A 24,492-nucleotide genomic window follows, 5' to 3' on the forward strand; every position below is an offset into this window, starting at 1 on the left:
GAACTGCAGAGCTGCAGGTATTTCCTGACTAAATTTCTCTGTCCTGCTGTTTGCAGTTGTATTCAGTGAAGGAAACTTTTGGAGACAGAGCACGGATGAATCCAACATAAAGAACAACCGCAGAAGCACCGCATTTTCCTCCTTCTTCTTCTGCTCATGCTTCACTAAAAAAACCTAAAAGGAAATTAGAAAACCCAAAGCCATCCACCAGCTCAACCCATCTTGCATGTCTTATTTTTCGCCGTCGTATAAGCAGCGCAATTTTTCATGCAGGTCGGGACTTTATCTGGATGCTCCAAAGCCAACAGTCTCATCTTTTAGCAATTTCCTCTGTTTTTTCCCTCTGTGATGGCCCAGATGTTGTTCTACTCCGTGTTTAGTTTAGCATAAACATTAATCATAGACTTCTGCGCCATCATTCCTGGAACACCTCTCACCATTATGTTAATGAATACAGACACTTAGAAAGAGGCTTCGAGCACCTGCAAACACCTGGGCGCACACACAGAAAAACAGCAAGAGAGGTGCCTTTCTGGGCTGTACTCTGTCTCGGCATCACTTTGGTCCCTTTCAAATTATCTGCTGGGATTAATGATTGTAATTTTCACACATTAACTGCCTCGCATTCAACCATAATTGGCCGACCCACAACTGTGTTTTCCCTTTGAATTCGTCCGCTGGGTTCCTTCCTTTAAGCTGCAGCAGCGTTTGGGACTGATGATTGGTCCGGTTGCTTTCTGCTCTCTCTTGACTGTAAGAGATGCAGGACTAGTCAGCAGAAACCTTCCTACTCTGCCTTGCAAAAACATATCTATATATCAATACACCTGGAACTTCTTCAAAATTTGAGAATGTTGTATTGAATTTAATGTGGCAATCCAACACAAAGGTGGGCACAATTTTAAAGTTGTGCAGACACACAAAAAAAAATACATGGGTTTTGCCTCCAGGTCTACAATACAAATCAATTATAGTAAATGCTGTAGTAAATAGAGACCGTACGGGAATAATTTAATCTCAGGATAAATAGAGCAATGTAAATGTAGCTCATTTATTGTCAGTTTCTTGCACCAAAGTAAAAAAAATAAAAAATCTGTTCACATGATATAGATAATGCAGCGCTTCTTTAAAAATCTTTCTAAAAATGAGCGTTATCATCAACTTATAGACATTTGTCAGGATTGCTAATAAAAAATTATCTCAAACCTTACAAGTGAACTCTGCACTGCATTCATGAAAGGAGCATGTCAGTTTAAGCATGTAAAGTGAGCTTTAATGGTCCCTTTGTGAACAACGCCAAGAAAAACCCCAGATTTGTCCCCAATAAAGCTGCGGAGAAGCTTAGAGCGCGTTTATGTGACGGATCTGCGTCCTAGAGTTTGAAAAGAACGAACAGAGCACACTTTAAACCATAATCTGAAAACAGACACAAACGATAACCAAGACAGAATGAAGCCCAGGGTAACTCTGGAGGAGCAGGAGAGATTCAAAGCTCAGGTAGTAAAATCTGTTAAAGTGACAGTAATCTAATGAGTGATAATTGCACTTGAACAGAGTGTGTGCGGTGTCACGCTGTGGGAAGACTCTGTTTTACTAAGGAACTGGGATGCTGGTCAAGGTTATCTGAGCCAAATTTAGTGCAATACTGGAAAAATATTGGTTAGAATATTCGAGCTCAAAATTCAGTTGTGGTAAAACTTAAAGATGTCCAAAAAAAAAAAAGCTCTCCATCAAATCTCACTGAGCTGCTCTGCAAGAAAAGAAAGGGACAACATTTTAGTCTGCAGATGCTGAAAGCTGGTAGATAAACGTCAAAACACTTGGAGCTGTAATTGCACCTAAATGTTTTTCAAAACAGGATATAGGATTCGAAGTACTGAGATCTTTTTTAAATTGAAACCATTTGTTGTTTTCCGTCCATTCCGATAAACGGACGAAAAGTCGACAAGTAAACTTTCTATAACAGACAAAAGATGTAAAGAAAGCTCTGTGAATCTCGCTGTAACATGGCTGAAACGTGACATCCAGGCTCACTGACAGCGATGGCTAAACTTTTAAAAACATCCGTCGCTGAAGCGGCGCTTCATTGGTCACATCAGTCTCATATTTCCCAGTCTTCGTAAACAAGAACCTTGGAGATGAATGCGCTTTGATCATTTCTCCTCCATCTCCTTCGCTTTTCATTTGCTCTGCACTCTGCACCACCGCGGTTTGTCCATCCTGGTGTCTCTGTCTTCCCTCGACTGCCTCTACTCCTGATTCAAGCACGCGCAGCAGGGGATTGTGGGCATGGGGACCTCACGCTGTGAAGGATCTCTCTGGCTCTGGCGGAGCTGAAGGTCAAACACACTCATGATCAGAATCGTGGGACAACACTGAAGAGGTTGAAAATAAAGAGTGCTCAGAGATACTTAAGGTCTGTTTTCTCTTTGCATTGTTTGCTGCAGACAGTCTGCTTCTGCAAAGGCCACATTTTAGAGCCCAGAGTAAATGGCAACAGTTTTTTTTCTTTCTTTTTTTTTTTTTTCATCTTTAAATATCTACTTCATGCAAATATTCAAAATGAATGAGTTCACGATGTTCTATATCACCCTATGTACAGGGGGGGATTTGTAAAGAAAATAACCTTAGAAAACGATTTAAAAAACTGCAGCGTTGTCTTTGTAGAGAATATATTTCTTGTTGCATTTGCTCTGGCCGTCCTCCTCTCTCATTTAAATGAGCTTGGCTCTTGACTGATGAAGCAAACCAAACAAAAACACCAGCAAAGAATAAGGAAAATCATCTGTTTCTCTGAATGGAAAAAAAAGAAGAAGAAGAAAAAAAAAACTCCTGGTTGCCAGACGAAAGCTTTTACTTTTCTCTTTCGGAATTTTTTTGGAAGCATTTACATTTTTCAAAAGTCCACCAAAGAAAATAGCCCCGGGGACAGAAATGTCTGATCTGCATATTGAAGCCTGAACAGAGGGCGCAAGAAGGGGAGGAGGAAGATGGGGAGGAGGGGTGAGGGGCGGGAGGGCGACAGAGGGAGTCTCTGCACCCATGATACGAGGTTGATCGTAAAGAAACAATAATGTCAATTAGCTGACGGTGTCATGCTCATTACGCTGGATTAATTGCAGCATTCGCTAACAGATTATAGTTGTAGTTGTCGAGCGGCTCCCCGGTTGAGAGGGTTGAAGCAGGGGCGGCTGGGTGGGGGCAGCGAGAAAAAATGTGCATCATAAGAAGGCCTCTTCACCCGGCTTCCTTCATGAATAACAAATAGAGGAGCCAGAGCTGTGACCAGGCAGCACAACACATGAAAAACATTACTGCCTTCCCTGATTTGTCTGCTTTTCCCCACATTATGGCGGGACGCTCGCAACATGTGAAACACTGTGGAGCTTTTTGTGCCATTTGGATGCACATTGTGCCGTTTCACAGGACGCAGCTCGGTAATGAGCAGATTTTACCATGTGGAAGATGTTATTTTACACCCATACATGGTCAGAATGAAGTTTTTGTGACAAGTGTAAAAACTTATATCACAGTGATACTCCTGGTGTTTTAACGCAAATTTCATGAGTTTATTAATGTATTTATTTGATCATTTAGCCCCAATTACTAAATTGGTTATATTCGATGTATTTAAGATGCCTTCCTGTATTCTAGGTTAGCTGAATGGGCTACTGCAGTAAACATTTTGACCACTGATTCTACAAAAATGTTTTAGCAGCATCATAAATTCCAACTGAGACTTTTCCTAAGACAATTTTTTTGCCTTTCACTGCGTTTATTTACATACAGCCCTTGCTGCATTTATCAGCATCCGTGTTAAAGATGTGCGAAAAATCCTAAAATAAGCTCCTCTTACATTGCTGTGTTATTACTCTGCTGCTGTTCTCTAAAAGTGGACTATGAAAACTTTAAAACACCCATCATCGTTCTCCTCGCTCTAGATGATGGAAAGATACATTTGGTTTTAAACTTTCATTATTGCTCCGTATTATTGCTCCAAAAGAAATGACTTTAGAGTAATTTCTTATAGTAGATGACTCAAAAGAACAACTTGCTTTAAATGGAACATTCACTCGTCTTATTAATTTTGAACAGCAGCGGGGAGAAATTTACCTCTGAACCACATCCCATTTTCACCTATTGTAGAGAAATTCTGGCCTAAGCTGTCACCTTGGGACTTTTTGTCACCTCATTTTTATTCACCAGGGAAACAGGAAGGTTTGGCTTACTAATTAGAAGTACCTAGACAACTTTGGAAATTAATTACATGTTAAAAAATATGTTTCAGGTATTTTCTTTTTTTTTTTTTTTTTTTTAGAATTTTTAAGGGTTTGTGAAATTGTGAACTTTGTAAAAAAAATTAATAAATAAAAAATCACAACTTATTTCTTTACATGTTTTCCCTTCAACTGAAAAAAATAACAGAAGTTTGATATTTTTTCCCATATCGCAATTTTCTATAGCTGCAATAAAATATTATGTATGTTTATATATATATATATATATATATATATATATATATATATATATATATATATATATATATATATACGGGGACCCTCGTCGGGTCAATCAGTGTTGCTTCCTAAGTGGACAGTTTGATTTCACAGAAGTTTGATTTACTTGGAGTTATATTGTGTTGTTTAAGTGTTCCCTTTATTTTTTTGAGCAGTATATATATATATATATATATATATATATATATATATATATATATATATATATATATATATATATATATATATATATATATAAAATTTATTCCCTTCTCACCCTCCGTGGGTGGTCTCTCTCTCCCTCTCTCTCTCTTTCATCCTCTGAGCTCGGGTCCTCTACCAGAGGCCTGGGAGCTTGAGGGTTCTGCGCAGCATCTTGGCTGTGCCTAGAACTGCACATCAGATGTCTGATGTTGTTCCTGGGATCCGTTTTAGTCACTTCTCCAGTTTGGGGGTGACTGCCCCGAGGGCCCCGATGACCACAGGCACCACTGTGGTCTTCACCTTCCAGGTCTTTTCCAGTTCCTCTCTGAGGCCCTGGTATTTCTCCAGTTTCTTGTGCTCCTTTTTCCTGATGTTGTAATCAGGAAAAAGGAGTCTACTGAAAAAGGATTCAGTAGACTACTGCTAGTCGGTAACCACAGTCCTGTGAAAAATATCTTTCCTTTACTACACTATATCTATCTATCTATCTATCTATCTATCTATCTATCTATCTATCTATCTATCTATCTATCTATCTATCTATCTATCTATCTATCTATCTATCTATCTATCTATCTATCTATCTATCTATCTATCTATCTATCTATCCTGTCTGTCTGTCTGTCTGTCTGTCTGTCTGTCTGTCTGTCTGTCTGTCTGTCTATCTGGAGAACCTCAAGACCACACTTATCGATTTGCAGCCCCCAGTGGGCTCCTGGCCTTAGCGTTGGTCGCCACTGCCATAATAAGCTAAAAGTAACCCTAATGGCTCACCAAACCCTTAACAGAACTGGAGTCTATTTATCATTCCCTGTTTGGACACAGCCCAAGATAAATCCAATGAAAGATATAAATTAGCAGAAAGTTGACTGACCAGCACCTGGCAGTCTCCTCCAGACTCAGACCTCCGTGTGTCCATGTCCATGCCTTCCATTTTCTCTCTGACGCCCTGTAAAAAGCGAGGCGACTCGGTGAAACAAAATCCCCTCCAAACTCTTTATGACTGAGGTTGCATGTGTACACCGAGGCAGTGGTTCGTGTTTGGTCTCAGAAAAAAAAAGAACAACATTTTTCAGCATAGCTCTCTGGCGCGCGCCTCAAGGTTACAACATGCAAAGGGGGATCCATTAGGCATTACGCGCGCGAACACCTTTTTTTGTTTGTTTGTTTGTTTTGTTTTCACCCGAATCTGATCGTTTCGATTCAAGCCGAGGCTGCTCCAAATTACATGAATACATTGTCAAGCAAATAATAGTAATTGTTTATACAAAATAATATTGTAATTTAATAAAATCTTCTTTTTGGTTCCATCACCAAACGCGGCTTTTTGTGTGTGTTTTTATACTCCCCCCCAATCAAATTGTCGCATCTTTACCTGAAAGCAGGAACTCCGAGCACCGACCATATAAACACACAAACTTCTTTTTCAGCAGAGCGTCCAATCAGCGGGGGGGCTCTGCGCAGCCCTGCTGTTGTAATTGGGCGGAGATGGTGGGAGCAAAACGCAGCCTTGGCACAACGTAAACTCACAATCCGTCTCCGTGGATCCTGATAGAAGACGCACCAGATCGCGCAGATTCAAAAGGAGGGTGGGAAACAATTTCAGTTCTGCAGTTTTAATTTATATCACTTCAAGGTTATTTAATCTCATGATAAAAAATTGTCTGCTTGGAACGGATCAAAGAAAGAGTTTCTCTCTCTTTCTCTCTCCTCGTCACCTGCACAGTGGATTACGCCCTGCGTGGATTCTGGGACTCAAGAAAGTTATCAAACTCTCGGGAATGCACAGGGAAGTAAACTTTATGAAAAGCTGAACAGTTTTTTTTTCTTTTTTTCTCGTCAAACTGTCTTCTGGAGTGTTTGGTGCTTTTTTTTATAGCACCAAGACTTTATTAGAGTATTTTTTTTTATGGATTAAAGCAAAGTAAGACCAAACCTAAAGGTGAGACACATCTGCAGATTTATGCCTTGGGGGATGGCAGCAGCCACCTCCAGCCCGTATTTGGCCAGCAGCAGGATTTTATCCGGTCCCATCGTGCACTCCGACCGGAGAGGTGCTGGAATGCAGCCGGGCACCACCGCCGTGACCACGGTGTCCGGCGGATACAGAGGGGACCCATCGGTTAAGATGGTGCAGAGTGCAGACTTCATGCATGGAGCCATGGTGGCGAGCAACGGTGGACACATGCTGAGCCATGCCCACCAGTGGGTGACATCGTTGCCTCACGCAGCGGCCGCGGCAGCGGCGGCGGCCGCGGCCGCTGCAGCAGCGGAGACCGGCTCCCCGTGGCCCCCCAGCTCCCAGCCGCAGGAGGTGAAGCGGAACAGGGATGACCTGCACTCGGGCTCCGCTCTGCACCACAGGTCCCCGCATCTAGGAGCTCATCAGACCCACGCGGGAAGTTGGGGAGGAAGCTCCGCGGCGCACATCAGCAGCATCAGCGAGGGGCAGCAGCAACAGCAGCAACAGCAGCAACAGTCTCTGGTTTACTCCCAGCCGTCAGGATTTACAGTCAACGGGATGCTGAGCTCTCACACCGGGCAGAGCCTCGCTCACTCGGGGCTGCTGCGCGGGGACTCCCCTGAGCTGGACCACCACCACCATCACCACCAGAGCCACAACCACCACACGCACCATCACCAGCAGCACGGATTGGGCCACGACCCGCAGTCCGACGAGGACACGCCGACGTCGGACGACTTGGAGCATTTCGCCAAACAGTTCAAGCAACGTCGGATCAAGCTGGGCTTCACCCAGGCGGACGTGGGCTTAGCCTTGGGGACGCTGTACGGCAACGTGTTCTCCCAGACCACCATCTGCAGGTTCGAGGCGCTCCAGCTGAGTTTCAAAAACATGTGCAAATTGAAGCCCCTGCTCAACAAATGGCTGGAGGAGGCCGACTCCACGACCGGGAGCCCGACCAGCATCGACAAGATCGCCACGCAGGGGAGGAAGAGGAAGAAGCGCACGTCCATCGAGGTGAGCGTAAAAGGCGCGCTGGAGAGCCATTTTCTCAAGTGTCCCAAGCCGTCCGCGCAGGAGATCAACTCCCTGGCGGACACGCTGCAGTTGGAGAAGGAGGTGGTCCGGGTCTGGTTCTGCAACCGCAGGCAGAAGGAGAAGCGCATGACGCCGCCTGGACTGCCGCGCACCCCGGAGGACGCGTATTCTCAGGTGGGGAGCATCGGTCCGGACACGCCGTCCCCTTCCATCGAGTGCAAGAGGATGTACAGCGACACGTGAAAACAGCCAGGACGAACTGTCCAGGCAAGAAACTGAGAGCAAAGAAGGAGGGAAAATGTTTCCTGACTCACCAGAATTTCTGAAGAATTTTTTTATATATATAAATCCATCCGCAGTTTTAGTGTTTTTCTGTATGTGTTCATTCCAGAAGCAAAAAAAAAAAAAAAGAAAGAAAAAAAAAAAAGAAAAAAGAGAAGAAGTTTACTTTTGTGTTTGTTTGGTATTTATCTGTAATACTGTCTCTGGGACAAAAACATTAACGCTAATCTAGAATCCGCACAAAAGCAAGAATAAAGTACTTTAAATACAAAGTTACATAAATATGAAGACAAAAAGTAAAACGTTTTTTCCTAAATTGTACAAAATACAAGTTTTCTTTGTGATTCTGCAGAATTCCACGTCCATCCTGTTAGACATGAAAGAAATACATTTGTTTCATTCACTTTGTCCATGAATAGTTTTTGTAAGCCAGCAATAATAATTTAATCACCTCCCGTTCATATTTTGTGTTGTGCATAAGTGGAATTAAGTTGTGACACGAAAATGGAAAAAAAAACAAAAAACAGTGTAGATGAATACTCCTTTTATTCAGTAAGAATTTAGCACAAATTCCCAAAACTGTATGTAAGGTCTGCTGTGTGTTCCTGTGTAAAGATTCAGTCTATTTATTTTTCCCTATGTGTCTATTTTCATGGAAGACCAATAATTTAATAAATTTGACATAAAACCATGTTAATACATGAGATGATCATCATTTTGTTCTTACGTTCACATGCTCACATCTCATCAGCATCATCTTGGCTTTGGTTTTGATCAACTAAGACGTGATCTGTGATTTTTGTGGCCGTTTAAGGCCTTTAAAAAAAAGCCTTGATTGGTTTATACATTTTGATATTGTAGGGTAACCTACAGGTATTTTCACGTAGGTGCAGGAAAATCAAAATCAAGTCATTTTATTTTAAATCATCTGCTGGTTTTGTGGGTTTGAAAAAGAGGCAACAAAGGGCCTTTTTTAGGACTCCTCGTTTACGGAGGAAGACTGACGTAGGAAACAGAGGATCTAAGGAAGATCAGCACCCCAAATTTGTTAAAACAAATGGGTTTGCTCTCACACTGAGCACAAATCTGAATAATTTGCCGCATGTTTCTATTAGAGCCCCTCTGACCCCATCAAGAGTGGCTGAACTGATCACGGATCAGTTAATGAGCCCGTTCGTGGGGTGATAAACCGCACATCAAACCAGCCGGTGTGGCAGCGCTGTGGACTGCAGCTCTGTGGAAATCAGCCAGCGGATGAGGTCGGCTATCCCAGATGGCGGTTCACCTCGGCAGCAGTTGCCAAGGTGACGGCGAGATGGAGTGACACGAGGCAGTAAGCGGATCTTTTGCCACGGATGATGGGTTTGGGGAGATGGGGAGCCGAGTGAGTGAGGGCTGACAAACAGCCTATAATTTCATCTGCTTGTCTCTAAATATCACAATAATCCATGAGGTGATGTTGGACATCTGGGGACATCTGAAGGTAAGGGGAACAAGCTGCAGAAAAAGTCACAGAGGTTATCTGACCCCTTTGCGAGAGGTCAAAGGTTTGCTGCTACTGTAGCTGCTGGGAGGTAAACAACAAACCAGGAAGTTAATGCATCACTTTTAATCCCTGTCTGCGCTGGCATGCAAACAAAACACTTCCTTAAACATGTGATTTTGATTTTGATTTTTTTTCTCTTCGGGAGCTATCACTCTATACGCTACATAATGAAATCAGTTTATATATATATATATATATATATATATATATATATATATATATATATATATATATATATATATATATATATATATCTTTTACCGCTGGAGAAGCTTGTCGCACAGATTTGTCAAAACACCCAAGCAGACGGCAGAAACTGTACAAGGTGTTCGTTTGTGTGTCCTCGCCGGGCAGCTGGCAGCGTTTCAGGAAAAGTCTGGACAGACTTTGGACAAACTGCAACAAGAAAAACCAACAACGCTACACTGTGAAAACAGAGCCAAAATCAAAGTGGAACAAAAGCTTCAGAAGGTTTTTTTTTTTTTCAAACAAAACACAGCAGCAACATTTAAACTATTTGAGAACAGAAAGTATAAAACCTTTTCACTGACAATTATTCAGTAAATGCGACTTTTTCAGGGAATGTTTCAGAAATATTGCAGAAACAACCCCAAAACATTAAAGACAAAAACACAACAATATATAATTTAATTTAACAGAAATTAAATTTTTGATGGGAGTTTCACTTTGTCTTAATTTTGTTTTTGCAGACTTAATTGCATTGTTGTTACTGTATTTATGTGATTTTTGCTGTCATCATCAAAAGTTTTGTCTTTTTCAAGATGAGTTTCCTCTATTTTATATATATATGCTAACTTTATTTTCTTAATTTTGCTGTCATTTCTTTTAGCCTGTTTGAACTTTTTTCTAGTACAGTTTTTGATTTGTTTAAAATAGATGCTTTAAATTCTTTGAAAATGTTTTGTTTTACAATAAAGATACATTGCTAGTTTTGTTTTTTGTTTGTTTTGTTTTTTTACTTGAATTTGTCGTTTTGTGTTGCTAAGTACTTTTTAAAAATTTCTGTGTGTTTTTCTCCCTTTTTGGTGATTTGTTTTTGTATTACTAACAGCTTCAATATTTTTGTTTTGCTGTACTGAGTTAAAAACGTTTTGTTTTATAACCCACTGATTGCATATTAGTTATGATTTGCATGTTCTGCCTTTTTTTTGTTTTTGTTTTATTAAGCCAAAGTTTTTATCTTTGCTTCTGCTGTATTTCTCCTGTTCTGTTTGAGGAAGACTGAATAGTTTTGTTTTCACAATTTGCAGAAAAAAACTTGTGACGTTTTAGGTTTTAGTTGTCTTGCTTTTGCTAATTGAATCACTTTGTTTGCTTTTGCTGCCTTCAGTTAACAATTTGCTTAGTATTTTTGGCAACTTTTGTTGCTGTTTCTTTTGATTTTGTCCAGTTCTACATTTTGCTACAAAATCTTTTAATATTTTTTGTTTTTGGCGACCTGTCCAGGGTGTACCCTGCCTCTTGTACCATGACCTCTTGTGACCCTGCAAGGATAAACGGGCATAAACAGTGGATGGATGGTCTCCTTGTTTTGCATTTCAGACAATTCTCTTGTACATTTTCTTTTCTGTTACATTTGATAAAACATTTCTTTTTCTTCTTCTTTTATGGTTGACTTTTAAATTAGTTATTTTGCCAATATACTTATTAAATCCATTATTGCAACTACATGTTCTTCATGAGACATTAGCAGTCACTAAAACTCTGATGCAACTTTACCCAACTTGACATTTTATGTCCCTTTACAAACATTTTTTGATAAAAAACAAGTCAAAAAGAAAGTCATCTGCACATTTTAGCAGCATCCTCAGCCAGAGTGCTAATGGTCAACGTCTATCCTTTGCCTTTTAACATGACATCTTCCCTCTTAGCAGCAAGAAGAAAATGGAGGTATAATATACGCTTGCAGGATTGTGTTGTGATCCCCTCAAAGCCTGGTGATGCAAAGATAGGAGATAAGTCTGGAATTGGGGGATAAAAAGACGTTTAAAGGGTTTTGTCATCACACGTCGCTCAGTGAATATCAATGCTGGGATTTGAAGAGGACGAGCTGATGATGCTACAGAACATGCAAACTCCTCAATCAACAGAACAGGCTCAGCTCGTACGTATATATAAAAAAGAAAAAAACGCAACGTTCACATGAGGAATCAAATTGTGTCTGTGTGCTCAGCTCAAAAGTGACATCATTCATCAATAGATTATTGTTTCCTGCGTCTCTGAGCCATGTGGTGATTGCAGTTCCACACCGAGGATGTTATTACCTCCTTGCAGTTGTAACTACTAATATGATTGCTCATAATTGCTCTTAAAGCCTTGTTCAGAGGTGCTTTACATGAAGCAATTACTGCGAGATTAATCCCCCTCTTTAATAGTTGTTGTTTGTGTCTCACAGTTTGCAGCACAGCCACACATGCAGCTGACTAACACCTGCACCTGCATCAAACTAATCATTTAACAGCGGCAAAGCCCCAATCTTACAACTATTTCAATCCAGTTTGAACATTATCAATCCCCACTGCTCTGTGTTAATTATTTTTTACAACAGGGAGATATGTTAACCACCACGTCTAGCACTGATTAACACACTGCAGGCTCTGCAGAAAAGAGCAGAAACTCATGAGGTGAGTAATGATTTCCTGGAATCAGAAGATCCTAAAAAGTGCCCCTATTCGGTGCGTGCGAGTGCATTTTAAAGTCTGACTTTTCCCTCTTTTTTTTTTTTTAAAAAAAAAGAAAGAACCCTGAACACAAGTCAGTGTCCTCTCCCATCTGAAGGTTCTGATCAAAAGAGATTTTTCACTTTGCTTGTGTTTGCCTTTTCTTCACTGATTGATGGAGCAGCTACCAAAGTCTCCCAATCAGGAAGGAATTAAAGCAAACATCTGTGGAACGACGGACGGGGAAATGAATTGTCTTTCCAGCGAGCTTTGTTGTGTGGCTGCCACTGAACGTGACAAGCATGCATGTGCCAGACCGCTGGAGTGGAACTCGTTTGATGGGCATGTTCAGCACATGGGCACGATGCCAATTTAGACAAGCATGCCATTTGAAAGAATATCGGCCTGCATGCTAAGTGACTAAACGTAGCTGTTTCTGTATGAGCGCACCAGATATTTATTGCAAAAACTAAAATATTTGGGGAAACCTGTGTATGACGGGGAGGTTTTACTCTCTTTTGGCATCCAATTAAAAATCAATAAGATATGAAGGAAAACAGGATGTTTATTTTTTTATTAATATAGACAGATATTAAATAAGGTAAAAGCATGCAGTAATTCAATCAGTACCTGAACACACAGTACAATGCAGAGTAGCTTGACCAAAAGGAAGTTAGCATTAGGGCAATACTGCCATCTTCTGGACAAAATTAGCAACGCATGTGAGCTTGATTGATAGTTATGGGTTTAAAAAAAGGGAAAAGAACAAAAACAAACCCATTTACTTTCAACAAAATAAATAAAGCAAAACAATACTTTGACAGCACAGAGGGCGATAATAAAATAAATTTGGAACAAGAAAAACAATTTCTCAATTTAAGTGAACAAACAAATAAATTACCTTTGAAAAAAAAAACTGGATTTGTTTCTCAGTTATGAAGCTAATCTGGATGAGTCATGTTAACGAGTTACGCAATGAATATGTGATTCATTCAGAACTGAACAATCACCAGAAGGACTTTTTAAAAATGCTGTTTTTTTATTTTTGATTTAATAAATTTAATGAGCATTAGCATTAGAAAAAATAACAAAATCATTCCAACATTCTAGCTACATGTCTGTCTATAAGTAACTTGAGGACACAGCAAACATGCAGACAAAGAGGCTCTGGTTAGATGAGATACAGCTGAAAGTTTTGGCCTTGATGCAGAATGTTTTACGTGGAGGAAAACACACACATTGCCCATCACTCTGAACACACCATTGTCTGTGAAACACGGGAATGGCAGCATCTTGATGTGGGTTGTCTTTTTTCAGGAAGAACAGGCAGTCTGTTAAAAATTGTTGGAAGGATGGATGGAAGTGATAAAGGAAAATTATGAAAAAACAAAACCTGTTAGAAGCTGCAAAGTGTTTGAGTCTGAGCTGGAGGTTCACTGCAGCAGGACAACAACCCTTAACATAAAGTCAGAGCTTTAACGGAATATTTCAACTCCATATTTTAGCCCAAATTTTTATACAAGTACCAATAAAGCAAAGATTAAAGTCTCCAAGCAATAAACATCGTTATTTGAAAAGTACAAATGGATAGAAATATATTGTGTACAGTGCAACTGGCTAACAGTGAGGAAATACAACTGGATTATGGCAAAATTTAGCTTGCAGTAAACAGATGTATCCCAGCACATAACATGTGGCGCACTGGAATTGATACAATAACTTCCTTATGAGAATCCAAGAAGACAAAACTCTCTGAGGTACTTTCCACAGTTTGAGAACCATATGGTCCAGTCAAAGTCCAGACTTCAATTCCGTGGCAGAACTTTTGGTTCAGATTCAACCTGTCTTAAACTTGATTACATTAAAAAAAAAACAAAAAAAAAACATAATGACAAAGTCATTATTTTATCTTTAATGAACACACTTGTCGGGAGCAATAGATGCAGCCTGGCGATGTTGGCCATAAGGAGGAACATCGTGAGGAAGCTCATGTTTCCTGCCTGACTGCTCCTTTAACTCAGAGACCACCTGCTCCTCTGGCGTCAGCAGCGCCCACGGGCGGCACGATGGCTGCACGATCGATCCGGCGGTGAAATGTTGCAATGTGACATCTTCTCATAACAACGCTGGCACGCCCCGGATAAAAGGCTCGGGAACGACTCCGTTTTGCCTTCAAACCTCTTGCATCGGGTAAGTCATTCTGGGGAGCGTTTCAAGAGAAGCGTTTGTGGTTGATTCTCTCTTGAGAGGGCATTTTCTCCGCCGTGACTCCTTCGGTTTCCGTAGAAAGGCGACGGATGCGGACAGCAGCAAAGTAAATCATCTGCGGGAGAAATCCATATTTGTCAAGCTGAGAACACGCTGTACAGCCCGAGTGACGGAGCTGAGTCAAAGCACTTTAACAGAGGGAAAATGTTAGGAACATCCGGTGGGGGCAAAAGAAAAAACTGACTTAAAATCTGTATGAAAATGAAGAAATTGGCGACTCTGTCTCAGGCTGCCCGGTCTGTGGTCAGACCGCTGTCTGACCACACCTGAAGCCTGTGACCCTACAGCAAATGAGATGTTGCTGTTTATTTGGCTTTTATTCATACGGGGGCTGGAGTCGTCTTCTGTCTGCGCAGCCAGGCTGATCATGAGCGTTTCTTGACAGTTGTGCACAGCGGATGGAAGTGAGGGCTGCTTGTTGCCATGGAACTGCTGATCTTGTTTCCATGGCAACAGCCAGCATCACTATGCAGTGACTTGAAAGGGGGATTTCTGATCTACAAAGACGATTTTCTTCTTTTGTAAATTACTTTTTTGTTTTCTTTCTTTCTTTCTTTCTTCCTTTCTTTCTTTCTTTCTTTCTTTCTTTCTTTCTTTCTTTTTTAGAAATGATAGGATTCTGATTGATTTGTTAGATTCTGACTTTAATCTCCATTTATACAAGACTTTACAAATACACTGAAATAAAAACAATATGGAAAAAAATATAACTTACATCAAATGAGTATATTAGTGTTGCTCTGCTAAATTTTGATGATTTATGTTTAAAATACTTGAAATAAATGAATTTGACCATTTTGAAAACAAAAATAGACTTATACTTTAGTTAAGTATAGAGAGAGCTTTAAAGGTTTTATATCTTTACCTGAGGTGCCATAAATTAGGGAATTAGCTTATATCCATAATTTCAAAGGTTTCATGTCTGGAAACATTTCAACTATTTTGCCTTGAAATCTAAAATGTTGCTGGATGACAGTGCAATTAAGGACTCATATAATGTTGACTTCTAGTATAAATATCCACATTGCCCCCACTTGAACTTTGTAAATTATTTTGACAATGCCCACCAATATAAAATACATTTTCATTACTTCCTGGTATTTCAAACTAAAATAGAACAACAACAAAAAAAAATTACGTAAGCCTACTAAGACATTTTTGAAATCATTTTAAGTTGTTGTTAACATGATGAAATAGGGTGTCACCTTTAGTTTTGCCAAGAAATTGAAGCCATCTCGAAGTGTTTTTGTGTTGCCAATAAAGAAAATATGGTTCCTTTCCATGTAAAGGCTAAAACAGAACAGAGCCCTATGACAGTTAAAGTGTAATAATCGTCTTATCATGCTGAGAGTCACCACACACTCAGGGGTGACTCACATGCCTCCGACTTAATAAAGCTGCATCATCATTATCCAATAAGGCAACCTAGAGGGAGAGTGGATTAGGATGGCAGCTGACCACGCTCTGGGTGGGCTGTAAATGTGTGTATTCCTACTCGTGTGAAACTCTGATGATGACCGCTTGGCAGTTAATCATCAACTTCTGTGGACTGAGCTTGGCGACACATTTCTCTCCTGTTTTGCAGGCCTATAATCAGCGGGTAAAAGCAGTGTTGAATCGTCAATGCTTTCCTCAGTGAATATTTTTGCAGCATTTCCACTGACATGAAATTCACACCAGATGTTGGTGGCGACACAAGTGACATTTGAGGACAAAATTTGTCCTCAAATGAATGTAGATGTAAAGAAAAAGAAAAGGACATATGGAGTAACTGAACACATGAAAGCTTTTCATTGATAACAAAAACTTCAAGACATCTTTATGGAGAAACTAGTCACAAGCGTCACAAGAAATTATTTTTGATCCATTCTTCCACAAACTGTCCCCAGATTATGAAGCTTCTCAGGATCCTTTCTATCAACTTTGATCTTCGGTTCTTTGCACAGATTGTTAAACGTCCGGCACAAATGCAAACCGAGTTAGAGATAGCCGCTAAACCTAAACTAAAAAAGATCAAGAGAGCAGTGATCAGAGAAGCAGCCAGTAGATTGATTGTAATTCTGGAGGAGCAACAGAGATCCACAGCTCAGGTGGGAAGGGCTGCAAAACAATGAAGAACTATTGTTCCACGTGGAAATGTGGACGGATAAAATCCTCTCTTAAAAAGAGAAAGCCATAAGTAGTCTCTTTTGTCGTTCGCCCTATGCCATTTAGAGGTCACAGCTAACATTGACAAGATCAAAACAGAACTTTGAGAAGATCAAAACTGAACTTTGAGAAGATCAAAACCGAACTTTGAGAAGATCAAAACTGAACTTTGTGGTCTGCATGCAAAATGCTGTCTGTGGTGCATCAGTGAAACATAGCGGTAGCAGCATCATGCTGAGTGGATTCTTTAATTTAGAAGATAAAAAGAAGCTAGTTAGAGTTGTATAAGAACATTGATGGAGCTATTCTGTTTACTAATTAGTTTATCTCTGATGGCAGATAGTTGAGCTGAATTTTATTCACAGGTACCAGAGAATAAAGGGATGAATAAAATTTTAACATTTTTTATTTGCAAAACTGTGAAAAAAAAACTTGCTTTCCTCTCCTTTCTTTCCTCAAAAGTCTACAGTTGTATGAGATAAAATCTAAAAATACTAACGTACTTCAGAAAAACACTGCATTCGCTTTATAAAATCACAAAGTTTTTTTATTCTTGTCTTCCCGCTCCAGGTTTTGCCAGGAACCTCGGCTGGTAAACTGTTCAGAGTGACAGCCTCCAGCCAGCTATGTTCTTCCTCCCCTGCGTTGATCGTGCCTGATGAAAGCTGCTATGGCTTTTTGCAACGAAAGCCTGCTGGACGACTGTGACCTCTTGGAGCCAGATGTGGAGGAACCAGCAGAAACTCTCCCGCTGGAAGCGTCGCCTCCTCTCATATCGGTCACTCTCCGGGTGACACTGGCGGCCATTATGATCTTCATGATAACCATCGGCTTCCTCGGCAACGCAATCGTTTGTCTGATCGTCTATCAGAAGCCCGCAATGCGCTCAGCAATCAATCTCCTGCTGGCCACATTGGCCTTCTCTGACATAATGCTCTCGCTGCTCTGCATGCCCTTCACCGCTGTCACCGTGGCTACCGCCGACTGGAGCTTCGGGAGCGGCTTCTGCCGGGCCTCCATCATGCTGTACTGGCTGTTCGTTCTGGAAGGGGTGTCCATCCTCCTCATCATCAGCGTGGACCGGTTTCTCATCATCGTGCAACGGCAGGACAAGCTGACCCCACACAGGGCCAAAGTGCTGATAGCAGGCTCCTGGGTGCTGAGCCTGTGCGTGTCGCTGCCGTCCGTGGTCGGGTGGAGGACAGGTGCAGCGGGGATCGGGGGCACCTGGGCGCCGCAGTGCGTGCTGGGATACAGCGAGTCGATGGCAGACCGGGGGTACACGGTGCTCCTGGCTGTGGCCGTGTTCTTTGTACCATTTGCTGTCATGTTATACTCGTACATGTGCATCCTGAACACGGTGCGCCGCAACACCCTGCGCATCCACAACCACACCAGCGAGCGCTCCTGTCTGCCCGCCCTCAACCAGGTCAGCAAGATGAGGCTCACCGGGCTGCAGCGGCCGCCTCACGTCAAGGTGGACATGAGCTTCAAGACCCGAGCCTTCACCACCATCCTCATCCTCTTCGTGGGTTTCTCCGTGTGCTGGCTGCCCCACACCGTGGTCAGCCTGCTGGCCGTGTTCAGCCGGCAGTTCTACTACAGCCCCATCTTCTACCCGGTGAGCATTGGCGCGCTGTGGCTCAGCTACCTGAAGACGGTGTTCAACCCTGTCATTTACTGCTGGAGGATCCGCAAGTTCAGGGAGGCCTGTCAGGAGTTCATCCCCAAAAGCTGCAGGTTGTGTCCCCGAATGCCAGGCAGGAGCCACAGGAGAGTGAGGCCCAGCAACATTTATGTGTGCAGCGAGACTCAGTCTGCTGTGTGAAACAGCGACTGACCCTCCTGCTAGATGTTTTCATGTTTTAAATGCTCCCCCAAAACAGGAAGTATGGTTTAAAGCAATATACCACAAAGCATAGCTTCAATAATGAACATTCCATCTAAACATAATCTCTTGAACTTTTTCACATTTGTTTTGTTTGCAACCATAAACTTCATGTGCAACACAAAGTAGCACATACATCAGAGAATGACGTTTGTTCCCATCATTTTATGCTCCCATCACATACCTTCTCCAGGTATGAGACTTTAAGTAAAGTCTCATACCTGGAGAAGGTATGTAAACATTTATTCTGAAGTCTCGATACACATTTTCAGGTTGAGAAAGATCTACACTTTGACTGGGCCATTCTAAGATATTATCCATCCATCCATCCATCCATCCATCCATCCATCCATCCATCCATCCATCCATCCATCCATCCATCCATCCATCCATCCATCCATCCATCCATCCATCCATCCATCCATCCATCCATCCATCCATCCATCCATTCATCCATCCATCCATCCATCCATCCATTCATCCATCCATCCATCCATCCATCCATCCATCCATCCATCCATCCATCCATCCATTTTCTTGCACCCTTGTCCCTTAGTGGGGTCAGGAGGGTTGCTGGTGCCCATCTCCAGCTAACGTTTCGGGCGAGAGGCGGCGTCACCCTGGACAGGTCGCCAGTCTGTCGCAGGATATTATTATTATTTTTATTTATTTATTTTTCTAAATCCATTCCGCCCCTTTTCTAACACCCGAATCAAATGACTCATATTTATCTTTTAGCTCTGCAGCTAAAAGATGGGTGATTAATGACAAGACCCTTCTGGTCTAGAGGGGTGGAATAGGGCACCTCTGATCTAAACCATTCTGTTGTAGCTCTGTCTGTATGTTTAGGGTTGCTGTCCTGCTGGAAGGAAAAGCTTCACCTTGAGTCATTACAGCCTCTATCTGGTTTTCTACCAGGATGGTATTCACTGTTCCAGTCAACTCTGATCAGATTAGTTCTCCCTGCTGAAAAAAAAACTTTCTACAACAGAATGCTGCCATTACCATGTTTTACAATGGGGTGGAAGTGTATAGAATGTAAAACACCTTCCTATGTCTTGATAAGCTTGATGTTGTTGTCAAGCTTATTAGATGCTCAATGATGCTGAAAGCTTTGGGTAATTTTGTATAGCCTATCTCACCCCATTTATTCAATTTTCATTTTTATCTTTAAAACTATGTATCATTTTCCTTGAATTACACAATTATGTGCTACTTTGTGTTGGCCTAACACATAAAATCTCAATAAAACATGTAAAAGTCCAGGGTTGTAACATTGGTGTGAACAGTCTTATATGGCACTGAGCCAGTGTGTCCTTTCCGTGCACAAAAAGGTAAAAAAATGAAATACAAGAAAACATCATATCTCCTGCAAACATCATGTGCAGTATATTGTCTACTGTTTGTTTCCATGAGTAAATAGATGCTTAGTTTGCAAATTATTACAGAAGTTCCACCTGTTTTACATCTTCCCCTGTGATCTACTGGTTTGACCTGTCTGCTGCAAGCTGTAACCTGTTGTCCTGAAACAAATCATTGTGGGAAAAAATACTTTTGTTGTCAGATGTGTAAAAGTGAGGGAGTTACAGACAAATCAGACAATATAAATGTTCAGTAAGCTATATATAAAAAAAAACCGAACCAAAACCAAGAAGTGCAGAATTTTGTAATATCAAACTGTTGTTTTGTCAGTTTTAAATGTTTATTGAGTTTAATTTCTAATTTTTTGAAAGGCAAAGCTAGGTTATTAAAGATTTTTTGTATGAAGTTCCACTAAGTGTGTGTGTTTTTCCTGGAATAGGAAAAAATATATAGTCTTTAGGCCTTTGTCCATCCATCTATCTGCTCATCCATCTTCTGTGGCTGCTTGACCTGCCGGGAGTTAGTGCCTTTTTCGAATTATCCTTTCCTATTCGAGAGTTTTGTTTATCATGAAATGTCGTAATTTACCAAGAAATTAAGAAAGAAAACAGCCTTCTGAAAGACACAGTAGAAAGAGCCTGTTGTGTCCAGCAGGCGGCAGTGCAGGATTGCAAAGGAGAAGCTATCGTCGATAATTCCTCAAAGAAGAAGAGTAGCAACAATGGCTGCTGCCACAGGACAAAATAAACAGAGTGTTTCGACCTCAGATGCGGACTTCTTACTTCACCCTGAGCTCCTATCTCAAGATTTTATGCAGCTCATTTTAAAGGAGGTGAGTTAAATGTTGAAGAGGGATGCGGAAGTAATCATTTTATTGTAGAAAAAACGAAGAATGTTGAAAATGTAGCTTGTCAGCTAAACAGTAGGGCTGTTTTTCTCTCTCTCTCTCGCTCTCTCTCTCTCAGTGCGTGCTGTGTGAATTTTATGTTGGATTCAGAGGTTTTCTTTGTTCTGAACCAGAGAAATGTCAGTACCAGAGCCTGTGAAGACAGGGACCGGCTCACAGAGCTCTACCTGCGGCATGTCATCCCTCTGCCGCAGAGGACTTTACCCAACAACCGCTGGGGACGGAGGATGCAGAAGAGCCAGGGGAGACAGACAGCCGCTGGGCACAGGTCAGAAAGGTCAAGGTTCACTCTTCAGGCTGCAGGACATTAATGGGTTTTACCTGAAGGATGCATTTCTTGCTGTCGGTTAGGCTACTTTTTCTATATTTATCCCAAGGAGCTCTTTCATATTGTCCCACGTGTCACTTATCACCACAAAATAAAATAAAAATAATAATAATAAAAAAAACAAGAACACATAAAGTGAGCAAATAAATAAAATATCGATTTTAGACAAAGCTAAGTATTAAAAGAAGTTGCATTTTTTTTATTTCTTTGTAAGCCTCTAATATCAAAAAAACACACATAAGGATTTTAGATGAGCATTTCCCAAGTCATTCTTTATTTTTATATTATTATTGTTACATAAAGATGTAACCTTATGAAGTAAAATGTACATAAAGAGAGTACAATGCATGATTGTTTTTGACAGCAATCTGTTCTACATCATACTAACTCTCCTGCCAAGCTATTGCTGACAGTATCTTTCAAATACCTTCCAGGTCAACTTGTCTCTTTTAAATATTGATTTATTGTTGATCTTCTGAAACATTTTGAGAGACTACATGTTTCCCTCAAAATGTGTTGTATTTAGTAAGGCTTTTTATTCTTTGCAATTGATTTCGGGCACAGTCCTTATACCAACCGTTCGTCAATAAATTCATATCTTATGGATGATTCTTACTCAGCTTTACAGCTGATAATTAATTTATTTTCTATAATATTCTCATCCGGTGTGGTTCTTGGAAGCATGTTTTTTTTTTAATTTTTTTTTTATTGTTTTATTGGTTTTTAGTGGCCTTTATTTGAGAGTGGTCAGACATGAAAGTGGGTAATGAGAGAGGGGAAAGACATGCATGAAAGGGCATTAGGCCAGGACTCGAACCTATGGCTGCATTAAGGACTAAGGCCTGCATACATGGGTCATTATTTAGCCCTGCGCCACTGTAGCACCCCTGGAAACATGGTTTTGAGACATCATAATTCAACAAAATCTAATTATATTTTAGTATCAGGTGTGTCACTTGCGTCAGACTGGATTAACTGTAGTAGATATTCATTTGCACAGTTGGAAAATCCCTACTGGGATCTGAGGTTGATCACAAGAAATTGTCCACCGTAAATGTAAGAAATAGTAAGAAAAAAAAATTTAAAACAGCTCTGACCTTCTCAGTATTTACTCATCCCTTTGCAGATGTGTCTATCTTTGACTAAGCATCTGAACATCTGTTGGATATTTTTGTCGTGTTCCCAGCTCCTATAATGACCAACACAGGAAGAGACCTCTGATTGCGTTTGACGGGAAGTCCACTCAGTCGTCCCCGCTGAAAGTGAAGAAACTCGAGGGCACGAAAGGCTCCGCCGGAGTCACAGACAGACTGAAACCTCCTCCTGCTGCTAATCTTTCCAACCCCATCCGCAAACTCTCAGGCACTTCATCGTTGTCTCCCTCGTCCACACATCGCAGCTCTGAAACCGCAAACCTCAAACGGGACGCAGGCGACTCGGTAGGAAGTTACTTTGATTGACTGGAAATCTTTCAAATCAGTTCATAATATGGTACTATAACAGCTCGAGGAGTTTTCCATAAAAGAAAATGGAACAAATATTGTTTTTAAAAGACTATAACAACGATTAAGCGTTATGGTTAATTTTCTCTTGTTTTTTCAGGATGCTCTAAAATCTGCAGAGGTGAAGAAAAAGATCCAACACATAACGTGGCCATGACACCTGACCCAGCATGGCAGCTCAGACTCATCCATAAATCTCTCCCCATCATGTCTTTTACCTCTCACAGCCTAACCTCTCACCATCACAGTTTTCCAACTAAAAGATGTAATGAGCGTTTTTTTGGGGGGTTTTTTTTTTAGACGTCACAAAGGACCCCTTTAATATTCTTATTTATGGTGGACAGAGACGCTCAGGAGATCAACCCTGCTTGTCGAAGTCAAGATCTTCCTGGTTGCTTTTTGCAGCCTCAAGTGCCCTTTATGTCCTCATAGCCAGCATCTCCCATCTTGTTTTTTTTTTTTATTTAATAACAATGACTGTTGATGCTTTCATGTATTTGATGAAAATGTGATTTTCCTGGTTTATAAAACCTACAGAAGAATCCTACACTTTGATACGGATAGACATATTGATGCACCAGTGAGAGACTTGTTTCCCTAATAACTACATTGTTTAGAAGTTGAATCGATGTCATTTGGTAACCAATGGATGCTTTTCAGTTTTTGCTGTAATTCCAGTAAGGTCAAGGTTTTATTTAGTAATATTTTTAAAATCCTTAACTGATCATGCTCAAGGGTTAAATAGGCATCAAGCGGAAGGTTTGGGAAAACTATGAAAACTTTTGTATATTGAGCGTAAACCGACCCGAGCTTAGATCCCTGTAATGCTGTATTTATTGGTTAGGATAATTTCCCTTTGCAGCTGATGTCTTTGATGTAGACAAAGTTCATTACAAACACACAGGAAAAAAAATGTTTTCAGCATTTGTAGAAACAGTTTTTTAAAATAAATTCTCAACACACTTCTTTGTTGCCTTAAGTCTTGGAGGAAAGTTTGTTGGTTTTGTCTCAATTATTTCATAAACATTTATTGTAAAATTTACAGCACATGACGTACTGTTATATTATGAAATCAAATATTATTGTCAAAGACCTTTAATTTTTTTCTAAGTCATTTTGTTTGCACATTATAAAAGGCTACAAAAATTAATTGATAATTATCGGTAGCTTGGATGTTCTCATCATATCAACTTTTTATCAGTCCTAGGAAAATACTTTTCAATAAATGCTTTCAAGAACTAATATACTACTTGCGTTTTATCTAAAGCTCCTCCAGAGTGTTTTTTTTCTCATCTTTTAAATACTTTTTAGTAGTGAGCAAACATGTATTTTGTTCAATATGGCTTTATTAGGGTCGTAGCACAATGCAAATAGTATTTATTGCCTGAATTGCTGCTTCAAGTCTTTTGTAGTGTGTCTCTGCCAGGTTTACACATCCGTCTTGCAACTTACACTTTCAAATGTTGGCACCGATTTTCAAACTGATTTAGGTTTGGACTTTCACTTGGTCATTTTAACACGTTAATATGCTTTGATCTAATTCACTCCATTGTAGGCCAAAAAGTAGTTTTTTTCCCCTCCCGTCTCCCAAATGTTTGCTGAATAAACTGCATAATTTGCTGCTTAATTTAAACGTGATTTCTGTTGGATTTCTTCTTGTTACTTTTCCATGAAGGCCAGATTTGTTGAGCGCTTGACTAATAATATATCTTGACAGATTCTCCCACCTGAGCTGTATCTCTCTGCAGCTCCTCCAGAGCTGCTTTGAGCCTCTTGGCTGTTTGCTTGAGCCATCATTGTAGATGAGAAGCCATACTATTTATATTTATTATGATTAGGAAGTGGTGGTTTAAACATTGGCTCTAAACATTTCCACATA

At 40.6% G+C, this 24,492-nt stretch overlaps 3 protein-coding genes across 4 annotated transcripts; all 3 read left to right on the forward strand.

Annotated features, from left to right (window-relative positions):
• Positions 1 to 5,343: 5,343 nt before the first annotated feature.
• On the forward strand, positions 5,344 to 8,680 carry pou3f3a (POU class 3 homeobox 3a). Its single transcript, XM_074186870.2, has one exon. The coding sequence runs from the start codon at positions 6,664 to 6,666 to the stop codon at positions 7,942 to 7,944; it is 1,281 nt and encodes a 426-aa protein (XP_074042971.2). The 5' UTR covers positions 5,344 to 6,663; the 3' UTR covers positions 7,945 to 8,680.
• Positions 8,681 to 14,247: 5,567 nt separating this feature from the next.
• On the forward strand, positions 14,248 to 19,788 carry gpr45 (G protein-coupled receptor 45). The gene is made up of 2 exons (XM_081602003.1): positions 14,248 to 14,400; positions 17,197 to 19,788. The coding sequence occupies exon 2, from the start codon at positions 17,285 to 17,287 to the stop codon at positions 18,452 to 18,454; it is 1,170 nt and encodes a 389-aa protein (XP_081458129.1). The 5' UTR covers positions 14,248 to 14,400; positions 17,197 to 17,284; the 3' UTR covers positions 18,455 to 19,788.
• Positions 19,789 to 19,912: 124 nt separating this feature from the next.
• Positions 19,913 to 23,578, forward strand: c2h2orf49 (chromosome 2 C2orf49 homolog). Of its 2 annotated transcripts, none has more exons than XM_008434722.3 (4): positions 19,913 to 20,708; positions 20,897 to 21,051; positions 22,298 to 22,550; positions 22,714 to 23,578. In XM_008434722.3, the coding sequence occupies exons 1-4, from the start codon at positions 20,598 to 20,600 to the stop codon at positions 22,768 to 22,770; spliced, it is 576 nt and encodes a 191-aa protein (XP_008432944.2). In that variant the 5' UTR covers positions 19,913 to 20,597; the 3' UTR covers positions 22,771 to 23,578. The 2 variants fall into 2 exon arrangements, with proteins under 2 accessions (XP_008432944.2, XP_008432952.2); XM_008434730.2 differs by having other exon boundaries at positions 20,590 to 20,708; positions 20,842 to 21,051.
• Positions 23,579 to 24,492: the final 914 nt, after the last annotated feature.

This window comes from Poecilia reticulata, chromosome 2 (assembly GCF_904066995.2).
Source record: "Poecilia reticulata chromosome 2, P_reticulata-male-v2, whole genome shotgun sequence".
NCBI lineage: Eukaryota > Metazoa > Chordata > Actinopteri > Cyprinodontiformes > Poeciliidae > Poecilia > Poecilia reticulata.

What these genes read in the sequence shown, in the direction of transcription:
- pou3f3a (XM_074186870.2), top strand. Translation starts at nt 6,664, where the DNA reads ATGCCTTGGGGGATGGCAGCAGCCACCTCCAGCCCGTATTTGGCCAGC.
- gpr45 (XM_081602003.1), top strand. Translation starts at nt 17,285, where the DNA reads ATGAAAGCTGCTATGGCTTTTTGCAACGAAAGCCTGCTGGACGACTGT.
- c2h2orf49 (XM_008434722.3), top strand. Translation starts at nt 20,598, where the DNA reads ATGGCTGCTGCCACAGGACAAAATAAACAGAGTGTTTCGACCTCAGAT. An exon ending in TGCAGCTCATTTTAAAGGAG is followed by an intron (nt 20,709 to 20,896) that starts GTGAGTTAAATG and finishes GTTCTGAACCAG; the next exon opens with AGAAATGTCAGTACCAGAGC. An exon ending in CAGACAGCCGCTGGGCACAG is followed by an intron (nt 21,052 to 22,297) that starts GTCAGAAAGGTC and finishes TCGTGTTCCCAG; the next exon opens with CTCCTATAATGACCAACACA.